General features: G+C 37.8%; 1 protein-coding gene across 1 annotated transcript in view; it reads left to right on the top strand.

Annotated features, from left to right (window-relative positions):
- The window catches only part of LOC308658151 (antigen WC1.1-like), a gene marked incomplete at both ends in the record, with an annotated part of 116,331 nt that overhangs the window by 32,482 nt on the left and 63,327 nt on the right, over window positions 1-20,522 (top strand). Inside the window, 6 exons of the mRNA XM_081310776.1 lie at window positions 6,511-6,819; window positions 6,910-7,227; window positions 11,730-11,822; window positions 11,900-12,214; window positions 13,279-13,593; window positions 18,027-18,341. Coding sequence (XP_081166902.1) covers window positions 6,511-6,819; window positions 6,910-7,227; window positions 11,730-11,822; window positions 11,900-12,214; window positions 13,279-13,593; window positions 18,027-18,341 — 1,665 coding nt within the window. The remainder of the gene's footprint in view (window positions 1-6,510; window positions 6,820-6,909; window positions 7,228-11,729; window positions 11,823-11,899; window positions 12,215-13,278; window positions 13,594-18,026; window positions 18,342-20,522) is intronic.

The following is a 20,522-nucleotide window of genomic DNA, read 5'->3' as shown; positions in this document are numbered from 1 at the left end:
TTAATGGTAATACCTTCTGGTGTAGATACGTGTGTATTTGTATCAGATTTTTAACCTTTGCTTTTTACTTTCACTCTCTTAATATGGTATTCTTTCAGGTGTCAAATGTAGTTCTTAATGAAGCACAGATTGTCAACATTTTTTGTACCCTAAATAGAAACTCTCTACCATGAGAGCATAAAAATATTCTCCCAGAGTATGTTATACATGTTTAATTCCTTTTATTTTGCATATATTGTACAATCTTTCTGAGGTTCATATTGTAAGGGTGTGTATGATGTGAAGAAAAATTACACATTATTGTTTGGGCAGCAATTTGACTCAGCATTATTGCTGAAAAGGCTTTTCCCCACCACAAGGTCACCTTTGAAATAAACAGGGTGCAGATTTTCTTACTCATTCTATACTCTGTTCCATTCAATTCTGTTGTGTATCCTTCCACCAGTCCTTACGTCTTGAATTATTATAACTTTATAGCATGTGTGAGTAAGTTTCCTTTAAAGATTGCTTTACAGCACCTCCTCTAATTGTGTAGTTTTTCTTGCCTAATGCTTTGGTCATACTTGGTCATATGTGTTTCACATACATTTTAGAAGCAACTTTATATGTTTACTACAAATAAAAGCATGACATTATTTAGGTTGACATTGGATTTGGACTACACATGAATATGGAGATAATTGATTTATGAGGAATATCTCTAATAATCTCTCAAAGATCATACATAGCCTTTATGGTGTTTGGTCCTAGGTTTATTTGTGTTTAAGGCTGTTAATGTTTCTTTTGGTGAAATATTATAGGAATGACTTTAAATTGTTTTCAATTTTATTTTTTGTTTGGGGGATTGATTTTTCTTTTTGTCTTTCTTTCATTTAATTTATTCATTAATGTTAAATTGATAATTCTGGAAAAGTGTTAAGGATAGTATAAAATTGCCAGGCAATTTTAAATAAGATTTCTAAATGCCACTATTTTATAATATTACCTCCTTTGATCCATTGATGCCTAAATTTATCAAATCTTTCTTCATGAGTAATTAAGAGGAAGTGGATAATGTAATGTGTCCCATTACTACTAAAGTATTTTCAAGAATTTTATATGTAACCACACTGCTGTTGCAAAATTCCATAAATTCACCTTGATGTAACATAATTATATAGTGTATAAGTCTTGTTCAGATTTTTACTAATTTTACTAAATATGTCATTCACAGTAAAAAATGTAGGGTAATGTGCTGAATTCATTTCAACATAACATTTTGTTTCTTACTATGAAACTCTTTTAATTTTTCTTTGTATCCCATGATATTTTTGAAGAATATAAGCCAATAGTTTTATGAAAAGTTCTCATTTTGAGCTATGGCAATAAGCAAAATAAGTAATAAAAGAATTTGTAAATCAATGTTTGAGTCTGTTCTACTTAAATGAAAATTTGCTTTGGCTTTTTTCCAAAGTAGAAATTTAAACTATATATGTTAGAGAAATTATTCACAAAATACACATCTTCTTCACTTCATGCACAAGAATTTTTATACCAGATTGGACATATCTATTGCTGTAAATATGACCTACACCCTGTAGCAATCTCCTATTTTCCAATGGACTCCTTTTGGCTTCCACATATGATAGAGGACATGGGTTCTTGTCTTTCTGTATCTGGCTTATTAAACAAAACACAATGTCTTTCAGTTCCATCTATTTTGACGTAAATGACAGGATTTCATTCTTCTTTTTGGCTATATATATATAGCACTTATACTTTATGAATTTGTCTTTCAGTGAACAGCTGGGGTGATTCCATACCATGGCTATTCTAAATAGTGCCACAACACACATGGGAATGTAGTATTACTGAGTTTCATAGTGTAATCTTGGATGCTATTGCTGCTTAATAAATTTTTTTTATTTTTATTTTTTTAAAGAGAGAGTGAGAGAGGAGAGAGAGAGAGAGAGAATTTTTAATATTTATTTTTTAGTTCTCGGCGGACATAACATCTTTATTGGTATGTGGTGCTGAGGATCGAACCCGGGCCGCACGCATGCCAGGCGAGCACGCTACCACTTGAGCCACATCTCCAGCCCCTGCTTAATAAATTTTATCCCCAAGATACCAATTCAAATAAAAATACATTTAATTTTTCTCATGATTTCCAGACTCTTGAATTTGGCAAAGGCTCTTGACAGTTGCCTCTTTGGGTCTCTCGTGAGTTTGAGCTTGCTTATCTTCCAGAACTGAGGTCATTTGAAGGCTTGGCCAAAATGGGAATCCAGGATAGTTCATTCACATGGCTGGTAGCTTCATGTTCAACGGAGGTTGCTGACAGAACCATGTGCAAATGCTCTTTCACACAATAATCTACAGAGTATATTTCCCATAAAGCAAACATCCTACTAAGTCAAGAGGAGGACGCATGACTTTCTTAGCTAGGTTCCTAAGTCAAGTCATTCTGGCTCCACCACTTTCTATTGTTTATAGACAACTAACTCACCACTGTCAGCCCAGATTGGTGCTAAGAGAAATGGACTGCACAGGTCAATGGATAGAGTATCACAGATTTTATTTATATGATTAAACACTGCAGGTGTATTAAATATCCCACTTTATGTATTTTCTAATTTCTACCTAGCATTATTAAACCAAATGTTTTCTCTGATTTGTGGAATGTTTTTTTCTGATTTGTGAAAGCTAACACACAGAAAGGGGTTAGTTAGGTGGCAGTGAGGGGAAGAATAGAAATGCAGTAGATTAGAGATAGAGGGAAGGAGAGGGATAGGAAAAGAAAATACAGTGGAATGAATCTGACATAATTTTCCCACAGGCACATATGAAAACCTCACAGTGAATCCCACCATCATGTGCATCAATAAGAATGTAACTCTAACTGCAATAAGATATATTCCATGCTTGTATAATTATACTAAAATGGGTTCTTCTGTTACATATAACTAAAAAGAGCCATGAATTTTTAACAAAAATAGTAGCTTTAAGTACCTAAAACTTGTAGAGTATTAGGAGCATTAGTTTCTCTCACCATGTCTCTTAGTTCCCTATCATATTTCCTATCATTTTTTCTTTCTGTGCTTCACTCTGTATTTTCCCATGTTCTTCCACTTACTATTTTTATTTTGTGCTAATCTACCATGTTCTTAGACTCATCCACAGGTTTCTTATTTTTAGCTTCTGACACTAAAATCACACATAACTTTTAAACATTTATTGGATTTTTTAATAATTTCTCTGCCAAGATGCACATCCTATGAAACCTTCAGAAAGGTATTTTGCTTCCTCTATGCAGTTAATTTAGGGTAGATCACCTTAATTAAAAGTGATTGAGGTGGTTAGATATCGGGCATCATCTAAAAGAAAAACTCTACTTTCAATTCATTAACTATGATAACCGTTTTCAAGATGTTTAACAGGATTTTACTTCTTTGGCCCAAACTAAATTATACTTATGTATTCCCAGGGAAATCAGGCAAACATGCTGAGATTGTCAGAGTTTCTCCTACTACCTTTGAATGAGAAATGCCTATAGGAGAAAATAGCTGATGCTAGTTTTTCCTTTCTCTGAACTTGACTCCAAAAGTCTTCCTGCCCTGGGAGCTGTGCAATGCTCTCCAGCAGCACTAATATATTCTACTTTCCAACACCTGATGTAGACATTCCCATTTACTCAGGTGACACAGTTCTATGCCCTATAGAGAATAGTAGAATTTTGGAGTGATGGATAAGGAGACATGTGGATACAGAAATGGAAATTTAGTCCTCAACAATAAAGTTTAAGCCTTCATACAATTTTTCCCTCATGATTCAAGAATAAAATCTACTCTGAATAAATAATAGATAACTATGTTTTCATATACTAGAGGCTCAGATGATGCAACCTCAACATTCAGAACTCTGGGATTTGGAGACTATAGATTGTTCAGACTGAGTGAACAGGTTCGATATGGCACCTTTGTTTTGTCTTTTGTTTTTTGAGGAGATACCAGATATTGAATTCAGGGGTTCTTAAACACTGAATCACATCCTAAGTCCTTTTTTATATATTATTTAGAGACAGGCTCTCACCGAGTTGCTTAGTGTCTTGCTGTTGCTGAGGCTGGCTTTGAACTCACAATCCTCTTGCCTCAGATTCCTGAGACTCTGCAATTACAGGTGTGTGCCACTGCCCCCAAATCACCTTAGTTTCATTTGAGAATATATTCTGTATAAGTAAGTCAGGTGTAAAGAAGGGTAGATAATAAAATAGTGGTACCATTTACCTCAACTATCTGGTAATAACAATGAGCAGGAATATCATTTTTTTCCAAATCCCTTTATACTATTGATATTTTACCAAAACTGATATGTATTTTTGCCAATGATATTAATGAGGATTTCTAAACCACTATGATATAAGAAATGTCTACTTAGCTGAAAAACTATGTTGACTATATTAATACCTACCTATGAAATGAGGGGATTTGGGTTTACAGAACAACATATACATGCACCTGAACCGCACTTTGACTGTTCTATTTATATTTCATTAAATACCACAGATTAATTCAACCCCTGAGAATAACAAGTGGGGATCATCTCTGTGTAGATGGTAGCTGATTCTGAACTCTAAATCAAGTAGTGTCAAAAAATTTTTTGAGTTTTCTGGATGTATGTTATTCAATTAATAATGCCTAGAAAACAACAAAAATTAATATAGTTTAAAATATGAATAAAAATATTGTTGAGTTTCCAACAACACTGCTCTCTGAACACCTCAGGATCTCTGTTCAGAACGATGACAGATACTCAGATGACTGTCTGAGTACATGTTCTGTATAAATTTTACTCTTCACCTTCCCAGGCTTGTAGCTGAATTAGGTCTCTCTGATCCGTTAAGAGTAGAAGAGCAAAGATGAAACCTGCATTGGGTGATCTATTTCTTTTCTGAAATGCTTCCAATTTTCATTAGTGAAAATTACAAAATTCCCTGTGAAGATTTGACATTGCAACAGAATTCAGTGCCTAAGAAAAACATAACCACATAACATTTCAACTAGATGAAACTACAATCAGATATTCCACTAAACTGTCTCAGAACTCAAAAGTAATGTATTCTACCTTAATTGAGACATTTTATATTAGGAACTAGAACTATACCATACACAATTAAATGAAAAAGAAGTAATGCTTCTGAAGACAACATTGTAGTATCTAATTGAGCCAGAACTTTAATCAGTCATGCACAACTCATGGTGGTGGTGGTGGTGGTGGTGTTAACCCCTAGTGTGTAGATGTCCTGAATGGAAACCAGAATCCACAGAGAAAAAGACCTGGCTGCATCTACAGGGAGAGCCTACAGTGATGGTTCCTGTTCTGGAGGCTGATATTTATTATTTTATTCACTGGACACAAATATTGATAGCTGATTTTTATGACACCTTGAATGTCTCATACTGTGTAAAACATACCATCTGAAAGTAGATTGATTTTAGTTTGAAATTTTGTACTTTCATTGTGACTTTCCAAATAAGGTACATTGCCATCTCTCCTCTGTAATAATGATATAAATTAAAAAGTCCTTGTAGTCACAAGGTCACAAATCCATACTTGATGTTCATATATCAATTCCAGAGAGAAAAGAGAATATTATAATTATAATGCTTTAAGTAAAAAATTACTAAAATAAATTAATTCTTTTGATATTTATTCCATTTTGAAAGCTTAAATATTCTTTTTCATCAAGAATGCCCTGCTGAACTTCTTCATCACATAAACATTACTTTTCTATACCTGTGGCCAAAAGTCTGCCCAAAAGTCTGAACCCATACTTGAAATTTCTTCCTGATGAGCTTCAACAGATATCTAATGGCTTCTTCCAACTCCACTTATTAGTAACAAAATAATCCCTTGAAGCAAAATAAAACAAAAAGTCAAAAAATCCTTAAAACTCTTGATAACCTCTTTTTAAACTTCTGGTCTTTTATCTAAACTCTCCTTTTGTCTTCTATAATAGGATGTATGATGTAAAGAACCCTAATTATTTTAGAAAAATAACCTGGTTTCATCTCAGCCTCACAAGATTTAGCAGACTCTTTCTTCATCCATAAATAGCCATAAATGAGAAAGAGGTATAAATTGTTTTTGATAAATTTTGATATTTTTTCATTCATTAACAAATGTCAACTTAGTTGGAGTTTTTTAGTGAAGTAAAAGTTTTTGAGGATAAAATGTTGAATATTAAGCCTAGTCTTTTAAACTTGGCTCCAAATTCAGAGATTGATGTAGATCCTATTTTAAAAAAGGAGATAGAAGTAGACGTAAGCCAATAATTCGAAACTCAATCTTTTAAATTCCTCCTCCGAAATTTGTCTTCAAATATTTGCTCCTGGAATGCCCATTCTGATAACAACTGTTGAATCCATTCCCCACACCCTGAGTAAAGAAAAGCTCTCAAGCATTGCCTGAGACATGTAGCTCTTAATTCCAAGCCAAGATACTCATTTTGTTAGTTAATTTCATCCTTAGGATTTGTGCATTTGGAAGGAGGAGCTGGACATTGCTCTGGGCAAGTGGAAGTAAATTCTGGAGGAGAGTGGATTCCAGTATCTGATGGGAATTTCACATCACCCACAGCCCAGGTCATCTGTGCAGAGCTGGGGTGTGGCAAGGCTGCATCTGTCCTGGGGAACCTACCCTTCAGAGAGCCTGGTAAACAGGTCTGGGCTGAAGAGTTCCAGTGTGAGGGGCAGGAGCCTGAGCTCTGGTTCTGCCCCAGAGTACCCTGTCCTGAAGAGCACTGCCCACACAGAGGGGCTGTGCAAGTTGTCTGCTCAGGTGAGACTCACAGCAAGAATTTAACTGCCTTATACACTCTGTGGAGGTAATAAAAATATGGGCTATAGCTAAAACCCTGTCTTCTACCAGGATATACAGAAGTTCGGCTCATGAAAAATGGCAGCTCTCAGTGTGAGGGTCAAGTGGAGATGAAGACCTCTGGAGGCTGGAGAACACTCTGTGCCTCCCACTGGAATATGGCCAATGCCAATGTTGTCTGCCGTCAGCTGGGCTGTGGAGTCGCCATCTCCACCCCAAAGGGAGCATATTTTGTGGAAGGAGGAGATGAGATCTGGAGAGACAGATTCCACTGCTCAGGGTCTGAGTCCTTCCTGTGGAATTGCCCTGTAACTGCTCTGGGTGTTCCTGCCTGTGCCCATGGAAACACGGCCTCTGTGGTCTGCTCAGGTAAGACAGGTCAGGGCCAACTGGTACTTTAGTGGCATGTCTCTAAGAGCAGAGAGCATGGAGAACACATGTTCCAAAATGAACTATGATTCTTCTCAATGATCATTTATGTTTTAGGCCCTGTCAAGTGGTTTTAAGAGGAATAGTTCTAAGTAAGCATTATTATTTGTTGCAAGTCATAGAGAACACTGTATAAAAATGAATGACAGAACACTCTGGGAAATTTCTTACCTTGCACCATCAGAGAACATTAGCAGTTCCCAGAAACCACCTGCTGCACATTCATCCAGTCATTGTCCCCTCCTTCCCTCTGAAGAAAAATTTTGTAGATTTGACTATTATGTAAAATCATGCAGTATCTTCTCTTGTTGTACCTACTGTGACTCCACATTGTGCTTAGAGTTTCCCCATTTTGCTGTTTATAGCAGAGCTTTCTTTATTTTTATTGCTGTTATATTTTCTGCTGAATGACCACATGACCATGTATGGATACATTCAAGTGATATTGAGATTTGATGCTTATTAACTTCCCAAATAATAATCCTACATATTTTCATGGTAATACCTTCTGGTGTAGATATGTATGTATTTGTATTAGACTTTTAACCCTTTTCCTTTTATTTTCACTCTCTTAATATGGTATTCTTTCAGGTGTCAAATGTAGTTCTTAATGAAGCACAGATTTTCAACATTTTTTGTACCCTAAATAGAAACTCTCTACCATGAGAGCATAAAAATATTCTCCCAGAGTATGTTATACATGTTTAATTCCTTTTATTTTGCATATATTGTACAATCTTTCTGGGGTTGATATTGTAAGGGTGTGTATGAGGGCCACTGGTACTTGAGTGGCATGGCTCTAAGAGCAGACAGCATGGAGAGCACATGTTCCAAAATGAACTATGATTCACACATTACTGTTTGGGCAGCAATTTGACTCAGCATCATTGCTGAAAAGGCTTTCCCCACCACAAGGTCACCTTTGAAATAAAGAGGGTGCAGATTTTCTTACTCATTCTATAGTCTGTTCCATTCAGTTCTGTTGTTTGTGTGTCCTTATAGCAGTCCTTATGCCCTTAATTGTTATAACTTCATAGCATGTGTGAGTAAGTTTCCTTTAAAGATTACTTTACAGTACCTCCTTTAATTGTGTAGTTTTTCTTGCCTAATATGTCAGTCATACTTGGTCATATGCATTTCACATACATTTTAGAAACAACTTTATATATTTACTACAAATAGAAAGCATGATGATATTTAGGTTGACAATGGATTTGGACTACACATGAATATGGAGATAATTGATTTACGAGGAATATCTCTAATCTCTCTCAATGATCATACACAGCCTTTATGATGTTTAATCCTAGGTGTTTTTGTTTTTGAGGCTATTAATATTTCTTTAGGTGAAATATTATAGGAAAGACTTTAAATTGTTTTCACTTTTATTTTTGTATTTGTATGGGGGTAGTTATTCTTTTTTCTTTCTTTCACTTTTTAAAATATTCTTAAATATATTTCTAGTTTGTTCTACATGACAGAGGAATGTATTTAAATTCATAGTACACATATAGGGCACAATTTTTTATTTCTTTGGTTGAACACAAAGTAGAGTCACATCATTTGTGTCTTCATTCATGTACTTAGGTTAATGATGTCCATTGCATTCCACCATCTTTCCCACACCCATACTGCCTCCCTCTGCTCTCTCACATTTTTCCCTATTCAGAGTCCCCCTATTCCTCCCATGCCTCCCCAACCCCCATTCTGAATCAGCATCCACACATCAGAGAAGACATTTGGCCTTTGAATTGGGGAGATTGGGTTACTTCACTTAGTAGGATATTCTACAACTCCATCCATTTACTTGCATATGCCCTGATTTTATGGATGCCAACAAAGAATAATTGCCAGGTAACCCTAAACCAGATTTCTAAATGCAACTCTTTTACTATATTCCCTCCTTCGGAACCATTTGTGCCTAAATTTTTCAAGTCTTTCTGAATGAATAGTTAAGAGTAAGTGGATAATGTAATGTGTCCCATTACTCCTAAAATACTTTCAGGAATTTCATATGCAACTAGAGTGCTGTTGCCAAATTCCATAAATCCACCTTAATGTAATATGATTATATACTGTATTATCTGTATATTATCAAGTTCTTGCCATTTTTACTAAATATGTAATTCATGTTAAACCACATCACAAAGCAAATACCATTGACTACAAATTTAAATCAAATTAAAGCAAATGTATATTGTTTAAACAAAGAAAGCTGGCCAGTGGCTGTCTCTCCCTAAGCCAGGCTAGAGATCAGTACCCCAGCCCTACATGAACAAGGCTTTATAGAACAAAAAGTTGTGAAAGAGGTGTCATGAAAATTTACAGCTAACAGGGTTTGACAAGCATAATACAAAGGTAGATAGTAGGTTAATGATCTACATGGCTTAACATTTCAAGGGTAGGTAATAAATTCAGATCCAAACATCAGAATTTATGAGACACCACTGTGGTTTCAGAAAGGGTTGTTTTCTGGTCAGGAGGAGCCAGGATTTATGAGGCACTGCTAAGTATTTAGAGAGGGTTGTTATCTGGTCAGGGAAAGCCAGGCATGGGTGAGTTCAAGGCATGAGCAGAAATTCCAAACAAGTTTGGAAATCTCAGTAATATATAGTAAAAGAGAAATTAACTTTTCACGACTTTGTGATGAGATGGTTCCCAATCTTAAGATGGATTTAGTCTGGGTTCATCAATTCACACTAAAAAAATGTATGGTAATGTGCTGTGTTCAGTTCTCATGTTTATTTATGTTTCTTACTATGAAACTCTTTCAATATTTCTTTGTATTCCATGATAAAGATATTTTTGAAGAATACATGCCAATAATTTTATGAAAAGTTCTCATTTTGAGGTATGGCAATAAGCAAAATAAGTAATAAGAGAACTTGTAAATCAATGTTTGAGTCTGTTCTACATAAATTAAAATTGGCTTTGACTTTTTTCCAAAGTAGAAATTTAACATATACATTATAGAAATTAATCATGAAATAAACATCTTTCTTAACTTCCTGCACAAGAATTTTTATACCATATTGGACATATCTAGTGCTATAAATATGACCTACAGCCTATAGCAATCGCCTATATTTTGATGGATTCCTTTTGGCTTGCACATATGATAGAGGACCTAGATTCTTGTCTTTCTGTATCTGGCTTAGTAAACAAAACACAATGTTTTCCAGTTCCATGCATTTTGATGCAAACAGGATTTTGTTCTTCTTTATGGCTATATATATAGCACTTATACTTTACGAATTTGTCTTTCAGTGAGCACCTGGTGTGATTCCATATCACAGCTATTCTAAATAGTGCCACAACAAACATGGGAATGTAGGATTACTGAGTTTCATAGTCAGTGTAATCTTGGCTGCTATTGCTGCTTAATAAAATTTCCCCCAAGATACCAATTCAAATAGAAATACATTTAATGGGAGATAGAGGGAAGAAGAGGGATAGGAAAATCAAAGACAGTGGAATTAATCTGATATAATTTTTCCATGTGCACATATGAAAACATCACAGTGAATCCCACCATCATGTACATCAATAAGAATGTAACTCTAACTGCAATTTTATATTATCCTTGAAACTTTTTCAGAGTTATCAAATTAACATTAATAAATAAAATGAAATAAAGAGGGAGATCCAATGTGGTGGTATAGAGAAAGTCTGCATTTTGAGTAGCTATGTGACCTGGGATTCAAGTGGTGGGACTATTATTTCTGTGTGACTTATTGAAACCAGAATTAGAAAGAATTAGACAGGCTGTTGATATAGATAGGTAAATCAACTCAGGTCAGATCAAGGAGGTCAATTTGAGTGAGTCCCAGAAGTTGGAGACTGCCCCCTTAAGTAAAAATGATTGAGGTAGTTAGATATTGGGCACCATCTAAAAGAAAAACTCTACTTGCAATTCACAAAATAAGATACCAATTTTCAAGATGTTTAACAGAATTCCACCTCTTTGGGGCTTAAACTAAATTATACTTGTGTATTCCCAGGGAAATCACGCAAACATGCTGAGATTTTCAGAGTTTCTCCTACTACCTTTGAATAAAAAATTTCAATAGGGGAAAATAGCTGATTTTAGGTTTTCTTTTTTCTAATTTTTTTATTATTAGTTGTTCAAAACATTACAAAGCCCTTAACATATCATATTTCATACATTTGATTCAGGTTTTCTTTTCTCTGAACTTGACTCCAAAAATCTTGCTGCCCCAAGAGCTGTGCAATGCTCTCCAGCAGCACTGATGTATTCCAAAGGATAGGCTTAAAACAACAACAAAAAAAACTTAACATAATAAAAAGTAGAAATCTCCATTAGCATATCAACTGTGAAGAAAGAAAATTGATGCTTCTTTGTTGTTGCTTTCACCTCAGATGCCATCAGTAGATTATTATATACTTTAATTCAGTTTCCTGTTATCTAATCCCTTCTGTAGGAAACCAGACCCAGCTGCTGCCCCAGTGCAATGACTCCTGGTCTGACCCAGGAGGCTCTGAAGCCTCAGAGGGCCACACTGCCAACTGCTCAGGTGAGCAAGGCCCCCAGCACCTGAGCCTTCCCATTCCCTGTGCAAATGCCCATTGACATGACCCTGTCTCTCCTCAGACAGCAGACAGCTCCGCCTGGTGGATGGGGGCAGTCCCTGTGCAGGAAGAGTGGAGATCCTGCAGCAGGGCTCCTGGGGCTCCATCTGTGATGACAGCTGGGACCTGAGTGATGCCCACGTGGTGTGCAGACAGCTGGGCTGTGGAGTGGCCCTGGAGGCCACCGTCTCTGCTCACTTTGGAGAGGGATCAGGGCCCATCTGGCTGGACGAGCTGAACTGCACAGGAGAGGAGGCCCATGTGTGGCAGTGCCCTTCCCAGGGCTGGGGGCAGCACAACTGCAGGCACAAGGAGGATGCTGGGGTCATCTGCTCAGGTCTGTGGTTCACACTGTGCACAGGTGGGAGAGGGCAGGAGAAAGTAAGCAGGATGGTGTTTCAGCCCCAAGGCAGCAGTCAGGACAGGGTAGAGCAAAAGAACAGTCCCTGTCTTTCCAGCTGAGAAGATGAGGTGCTTCCATTTCCTGCTGCAGCAGCTGAGCTTCTGCTCCTCCCTTCTCAGTCCTGTCTCCTGACACAGTCATTCTCTACAGTGCTCATTTAATGCAGTCATCTATGACCTGTTGGTTTGACATCCTGACACACTGAATTAGTTTTTTTTTTTTATTTCTGCTGTAACAAGGTAGTATAGACTGAGTGATTCAAAACAGCACATATGTGTCATCTTACAGTGCGTGGGTTAGAAGTCTGACCCAGGTCTGTCTAGGCTATAAACAAGGTATCATCAAGCTGGAACAGTTGAAGCTCTCAGAAGACTCTTTTCTTGCCATTTTCATTTTCTAGAAGTTGCCTGAATTCCATGTCTCATGACACCTTCCTTCTTCAAACCAACAGTTTCACAATACACTAAGCAACATCTTGCTCTGATGAGGGCCAGAAGGAATTATCTTCTTTGGAGGACACAGGTCTAAGGATATGATTATGTTGCACTCCCTTATGAATCCAGGATGATCCAGGATAATCCATAAAAGGATCTATTTTTAATCATGTCTGCAAAGCCCTTTTTCAAAGAGGTAAAATACTCACAGGCTTCCAGGATCAGTGAGAGGATATATTTGGAGCTCCACTATTCTGCCACGCCTCTGTCCATGCTTTATTTCTAGGATCTGTCAAGTAGTTCCTCAGACAGTAGATAAAGAGTTCACTTCCAGCAGAGCCCCAGGTCAGTGTTCCTGCCTATTGATTTGCTAAGATTACATTGTTGTAAAAACAGAGAGGTACAAGTTAGAAAAAAGATTAGAAGGACATAACTTCCAGTCTTCCACCTGGTGGGCACTTCTTTAGCAGAGTTAGCAATGAACATTCACTACTTAGGAATAAAGAAAAAAATCAATAAGACTTCAATGCTCACTGAGTCCTAATGTTTCCCCTTCCATTTCAGAGTTCCTGGCCCTCAGGTTGGTGAGCGAGGACCAGGAGTGTGCTGGGTGGCTGGAGGTTTTCTACAACAACACCTGGGGCAGTGTTTGCCACAGTCCCATGGAAGCTGTGACCTTGTCCATGATCTGCAGACAGCTTGGCTGTGGGGACACTGGGACTCTGGATTTCTTGGTTCCTTCCAGAGAAGGTTCTAGACCACGCTGGGTGAATGGAATCCACTGTCGGGAAACTGATACCTCTCTCTGGCAGTGTCCTTCTGACCCCTGGAAACACCAATCTTGCTCTCCAACGGAGGAAGTTCATATCACATGTACAGGTGACCTACTGTCTATTTCTATGTGTTTGTCCTATGCCTGCAGGTTGTTGTTAGAAAAGGTTCATATATTCAAACATAATGGATGAGTTGAAATAAGTCTACAAAATGAATACTGGATGGAGATTACTTGATCCCACTGTTGCAGTCCCATTTCAAAGGCAGATGTAAGGAAACCATTGATAATAGCAATTTATGTGAAAAGAACCAGAGATGGAAATGAGAATATGGGAGCATGAAGTTATACTCTGATGTACATTCTTAGCAATTAGTTAATCTAGTCTTAAGTTATATTAGTTAATCTGTATTTCCTTAGTGAGAGGTTGAATGATTGGACTCCAGTTATACACATTGCTTGCTATGTGCTATCCCTTTATTCTCACAGACACAATCAACTCTTGGTAGGTAGCATAGTGATCATTTATTTCAGATGAGGAAATTGAGGTTAGGAGTAAACATTTCATCTTTCTCACAATTTCAATTGAGTGAGTGGCAACTTGGGGAATCTAATACACTAGGATGTTTACTCTGGAATCCATCACCAGAAAACCTCTCAGATTAGTTGGTTGATGGTAAGTAATTGAGTGATTTATAGGTAGAAACTTAATTTCAGGCAGGAGGACAGATGCAAAGAGGAAATACCACCCCTCCTATCATGCAGTTTGCACTCTAGCCTAATTAAATGCACCATGCATAAATCTGAGTGTCATGGAGGCATTGTAGGTGCTGTGGAAATATGTACATTGAGGAAGAGAGAAATCATATTTAAGTTGAAACCTAAAGGAGGACTAGAAGTCCAAGGAAGAAAGAAAGCAGAACATTGGGTCAGTGTAAATATTGAGGTAAGAAGAACATGATGACCTTGATATACTGATAAAATCCCATCATGAGCAAAGCAGGAGGAGGGTGGGGAGAGAGATGCATGATTACTTGGATGCATAATACAAGCTAGAGTCCTCTCCAAGGCATGGGTTAGATAACAATCCTGTTGAAAAGCTGTTTATTTATCTTCTCCTCTGTATATCATGGGGAATTTCTGTGAGGTGAGGAGCCTGGTGTCCCCTTATTTTTCTCTTGAATTGACCTCCTCGCAGTCCAAGTGGTCTTGTTGATACTACCGCCTCTAAGCCTTTATCCATATCCTACTGCAAATAAGTATGCCCATTTCATTCCTGTCCCAGAAAACATTCCATGGTGCCTATTGGAAATTAGAGCCTATCATCTTCTAATTTTTTAAGACCTATTATGTCCCATTCAGTTTCATGTTCTGATAAAAACCTGGCTTTCATCTGAAAATAATGATGTCCTTATCATTGGGAGGCTCTGTGCTTCCCTTTCAATGGGATATTTTTGACACAAATTTTAGAATAAGTATATTCTTGCTTTACTTTGTCATTTTCAACAATTTCTTTTTTTCCATGTTCAAGTACTTGAAATTTGCCCCCTGTAGTGGCAACAGCTACCATTACTGTTGGTGTCATTCTCCTGACTGATCACTTCCCGTCATCCAGGAAGGTTGCAGTACCAGTCTCTCCAGGCTCCTCTTTCTCTTGTTCTGCTGCCAACATACTTGAATACAACTGAGATAACATCATGGCCTCTCCATCCCTAACTTTCCCCCTTTGAATCATCCCTCACACGCCATCTGCTTTATGGCCACACTATTGACCATCACTAAGTGTCCACCTTGAGATCTTGATTGCATTGTTCCTTCTCTGACTATTGCTACTTCTCCTTTGTAGCACATATTCTTGATGCTCCTTTCCCATACATTTCATCCTAATGCAGTTTCCAAATGTTTTCCCCTATCAGTTTTTCAGTTTTCCACTCTCCTCATGATTGCACATGCTTTTCTCACCCTGATTAGTCAATATGATGCCGCTTATAATTCCCCACCTTCAAGTACACTCAACTCCCTGGTTTCCTCTCTCAGTCAAAGACAAAAATAATATTAACTCTCAGTTAATCCCACTAGGGATTAATTCACTTATTTAATTAACACTCATAACCCAATCATTTCTCTTCTAAAACTTCTTGCATTGTCCCAACAGGAGCTTTCAGGGGACAACTCTCATCCAATCCAAAACATCCACCAAGACTTGTGCAGGGTTAGGTCATGGCTACAATACGGTACATCCTCATTCTAGTGTCTGCTGGTATAGCTCAGTGGCAAAGCACATCCAATCTGTTCAAGTGTCTTGGCTTGATAAACATCATAACTCAGAAGAAGAATGTGAATAGCAGCAGTATCTACCACATAAACATAAATCAGCTATATAAATTCAGTAATAATTAAACTCAATAACAACTTAAAAAATAGTAGCAATAGATTAGGCAAAAAATAAACAGAATGAATAAGAAAGTAAAATAATAAAAGGAAATTAATTATGAAAAGAAGAAAAAGAAGAAAAGAGAAAAATCCATTTGAAGAATTTACAAATGCATTAAATACAGAGTAGTAAGGAGATATATATATATATATATATATATATATATATATATATATATATATATATATAGTTAAATGCATAAAATATTCCTCCCAGACAAAATACTTTCATGAAGACAATCCTTTTTTGGTCATTTAAAATTTGAACCCACCAGGAATACCGAGTTAGTAGCCTAAAAATGAAACCAATCATAGTTCCTTTGAGTTCCCATCAAAATGAACTAGGATATGGTGTGATATGTTGGCTGCACCAAGCTCCTCATTTTCTGCCATGGAGGCTAAGGGAATATTGATGGGGCAGGCCCTATTCATTCTGGATAAATTCTGTTTGCAAACCTGGGTGCATGGCAAAAGTCAAAATCATCCAAGCCTTTCCTTCAGTAGTTTCTGGACCCAACTGATGGGCACACACTATTCCAAAGACTCATGCCCATGGGGGCATGCTGAGTGTCCTAGCCATGATGAATCCCTGGAATTCCTGTGAAAAGTGGTATAAGCTCTCCAACCACTGAGCTCCACTCTGGAGATGGTTGAATCACCAGATGTGGTCTCTGAGCTCTCAGTCATGGCTTCCATGTGCAACCACATGAAACTGGAATCACTCCTCCTCACATAGAGAAGGACCACATGTCAGTAAGTCCTGTAGTTCCTTGTGTGCCACTATGACAGTGTGTTTGTGGAAGTCAGTCTTCCTATTTGAGACTGTGGGTGCTCACTTCCTTCACACAATCACTGTGGAGGGTGACCCAGGGACCTGGAATTATGATTAATCCATATTTTACAATCCCAGCACAATTTATCCCCTACAATAGGACCCTTGTCAAGATAACCCCAGGTTATAACACTCTGAGAGCTTGCTGAGCAATGTGATGAATTCCTTCTCTACAGCTCTCTTGTTGTGCATGAGGAGTCCCTCTTGGAACATCTCCCCAAACTTGTTCTAAAACCATGTGTTTGTCCCATGGTTATCCATTACATGGTTACAGCTGGAGTTGAAGTTGTAAATTGCTTTATACTTTTCTCTGCGCTGCCTTAACGATCCTCTGTATCATTGACATTTCCTATAAATTCTTTATTGGTTCCCAGTGAGTGTTCTTCCTCTTCCTCTTTCTCAGAATACAGTTTTTCCTGTGTTCTCTGAATCTTTTCACTCACAGAGTCATAAAAAGTGTACTTTTGTTCTCATCAAGAACTCCTGGCAGGAAGTCCAAGCACAGATTAGATATATTTGGAGGAACAAGTAGCATTCTATCATTTCCAGTGACATTTGGGCAATGTCAATATCTTACATCATCTATTTAGGAAGGTTGCCCAATCTACCTAAAGTGAATGCAAAATTTAAATTGCATATCCATATTTTAACTATGAAGGCTACAACCATTGCTGAAATGTATTGTATTAAACATGGTTTGTCTTATGATCCATTCATTTTTCAGTCTTAATTACATTTATTTTACTGGATTCATGACTGTCACCTCAAGACTTCTGATGATCTCATTCCATTTCTTACTCCATCTCCTGTACTCTGACCCTGCCAATCTCAGGTCATGGATCCTCAAGCATATGTCCTCAAGAAGCCAATTCAGATACTGGCCCATTACAGAAACTCTTAGAAATCATTCAGAAAAGACACATTCGGCTACTCAAAGTAGGAAATCTGGCATTTCTCAAAATGTTTTGCCACATCATATGCAAAACTCTACCAGTAACATGTTTTATTCTGATCAGATCTACATAATAACTTCTACTGAGACTACGCACTTGATTACATTGTAGTTAATTCCCTTTCTTATTTTTTCACAATTAATTCTCCTACATGTGATGGTAGAAACTAAGACTTACCCGCTGCCCTAGTATAATGAATGACTCCATGTCTTACACCACAAGCACTGCATTCTGAAAGTAGATTCTCCAACTGCTTTGTTAAGGGAGGGAGTACCACATAACCCTTCTCATTACAACAATTGACATGATTCTTTCTCCTCAGAGAGCCCACAGCTCCGCCTGGTGGATGGTGGCAGTCGCTGTGCAGGCAGAGTGGAGATCCTTCACCAGCATTCCTGGGGCACTGTCTGTCGTAACAACTGGGACCTGAAAGATGCAGATGTGGTGTGCAGACAAATGGGCTGTGGAGTGGCCTTCAATGCCTTGCCCTATGCACAATTTGGAGAGGGATCTGGGCCCATCTGGCTGACGGACCTGGCGTGCACAGGACAGGAGGATTACCTGTGGAAGTGCCCTGTCCTGGGCCAGGGAGAGAACAACTGCAGGCACTCTAAAGATGCAGGAGTCATCTGCTCAGGTATGGTCAGTGCATTCTCCACTACCTAAGAGAATGGAAAGTTCCAGGAAGTAGTGTCTGATCCCTGGGGAAATAAAGGATGAATTGTCTGCAGAGGAGTAGGATGCCCTTCCCTGAATCAGTAGATGCATGGATGGCAGTGGATGATGATCTTAATTTATTACAGTCTTGTAAATCTCAAATATTGTCTTTTCCACTCTTACTTGACAAGATTTTTGTAGAGTATTTCAATTTAAAATCAATCTTCATAATTTTGTTTCTCTAATTTACTATTTTTAGGATTATATTCAAAATTAGCACACACACTCTGTTTACACCATTTTCAAAGGAATTCATTGTTTGAATATGTATAGTCAGAAGTATTTTTTGCACTGGGTTAGTAGGTATTTGGGCACAGGGATGGGATTAAACACATCACAGGGGAATTTATGGATTAAGGGAAAGTTGCAATTCTCCTTTCCAGATTTAGACATCAGAATTATCAGCTCATTGGCAGGAAGGGTCAGAAAACTGTGAGCATTTTGCTCTGAGTCACAATTTCTCCTTTCTTTACTATAGTAGATTCTCTCTACATTTCTTTTTCAAGCAATTTGTGTATAAACTCATTTTGGGAAGTGAATTGAACACTGTGCTTCCAGATCAATATAGGAAGCAATAAAATATTAATGTATATTTATTATGGTAACAGATTATATAGTTTAAGACTAAGATCAAGGTGTTTATTCAGTTATCTACCACAAATATACCACATAAACAGTTTTCACACAAAAATGGCTTGATATGAAAAAATGAACCAGGTGTATGAAAAGAAAAGGAGCCAGGTAAGTGCCTGCTTTTTAAAAAATATTTTTTTTTTAGTTCTAGATGGACACAATACCTTTATTTTATTTATTTACTTTTATGTGATACTGAGGATGGAACCCAGTGCCTCACATGTGAGAGGCAAGTGCTCCACCACCGAACTACAACCCCAGCCCAAGGGCCAGCCCAAGTGCCTACTTTTTTGATAATAAAAAGAAAGGAAACTATGAAGGAGAAAATAAAATAAGAGTTGCCCTTTCCCTTAATCCAAGCAGCCCAGCATGAAGGAAGATGCACCCTTGTTGGGAAATGGACAGGTAATTACGTCCAGGCCTCAGACTTGAAACTCAGAACTAAGCTGGTGCCCAGTAGAGCCCAACAATCCTTGTTCCCATGTCAGTAACCTCAGACGGAGACTCTGGAACTGTGTTTAGTTGGGCAGCAAAGAGACTGTCTCCACCCCACTCCTCCAAGCTATCTTGATAGAAGGAAAATCAAGACTTGACTTGCTAAGGAGCAGGACACAAGAGCAGAAACAGGATTTTGTTTTAGAGCACAATGCCTGGCCCACCATGGTGATACTCAACACTCACTAGGGATTACAGTCCTCAAAGGTGGGACAGAGTTCATAAAGAGAGCAAGACCTGTGTGCTGGTGGGACAGACTGAAGAAGAGCCTGTGACTGGCTGCAGGAGTCTTGGGCCATGAGTCCACTTCAACAGTAGGCAGCTCATAGCATTGAAGGCCTTGGTCCCTCCCTAGTTCTGTGTTGCCTTGGCAGGCTATGGCCTCAGAGTGTGACATAGCATTGCAGCATTTGTGGCCACAAGACCACCCTCCTCATTGCTCCCTAAAGCACCAGGCACCACACTATGGAGAGATTTAAGTCTCTGTTTAGGGGTGAAAATTCCAGATTTGACCTGGACCCTTTGAGCTCTTATCATTATGTATTATAATACAGTTCTCAGGGATGAAAGATAAAGAGTCTTAAGGAATTAAGACAAAAGAAACAAACAACACATAAGGGTGTCCTAACTCATCTGACAGTGAACTTCCCAACAAGAAACATGTACACCAGAAGTGAGCACCATGATATTTTCATAGAATTGAAGAAAAAAAATCTGCCAATCAAAAATACAGAACACGACAAAGTTGTACTTTACAAAGGAAATACAAAGACATTATCACATAGCCTCCCCCAAATTATCATACAATACAGCAATCCACTGCTGAGCATACATTCAAAGGAAATGAAATCAAGATATTGAAAAGACATCTGTACTCCCATGTTTATGGCAGCACTACAGACAGTAGCTAAGAAGTGGAAATAATCTGTGTCCATCAACTAACAAATGGATACAATGAAGTACATTTGCATAA

The sequence above is a fragment of the Spermophilus citellus genome, assembly GCF_964194105.1.
Source record: "Spermophilus citellus genome assembly, chromosome: 10".
In the NCBI taxonomy this organism is placed as follows: domain Eukaryota; kingdom Metazoa; phylum Chordata; class Mammalia; order Rodentia; family Sciuridae; genus Spermophilus; species Spermophilus citellus.
The sequence above is the reverse complement of the archived record's forward strand: the minus strand, read 5'-3'. Positions and strand labels throughout refer to the sequence as shown.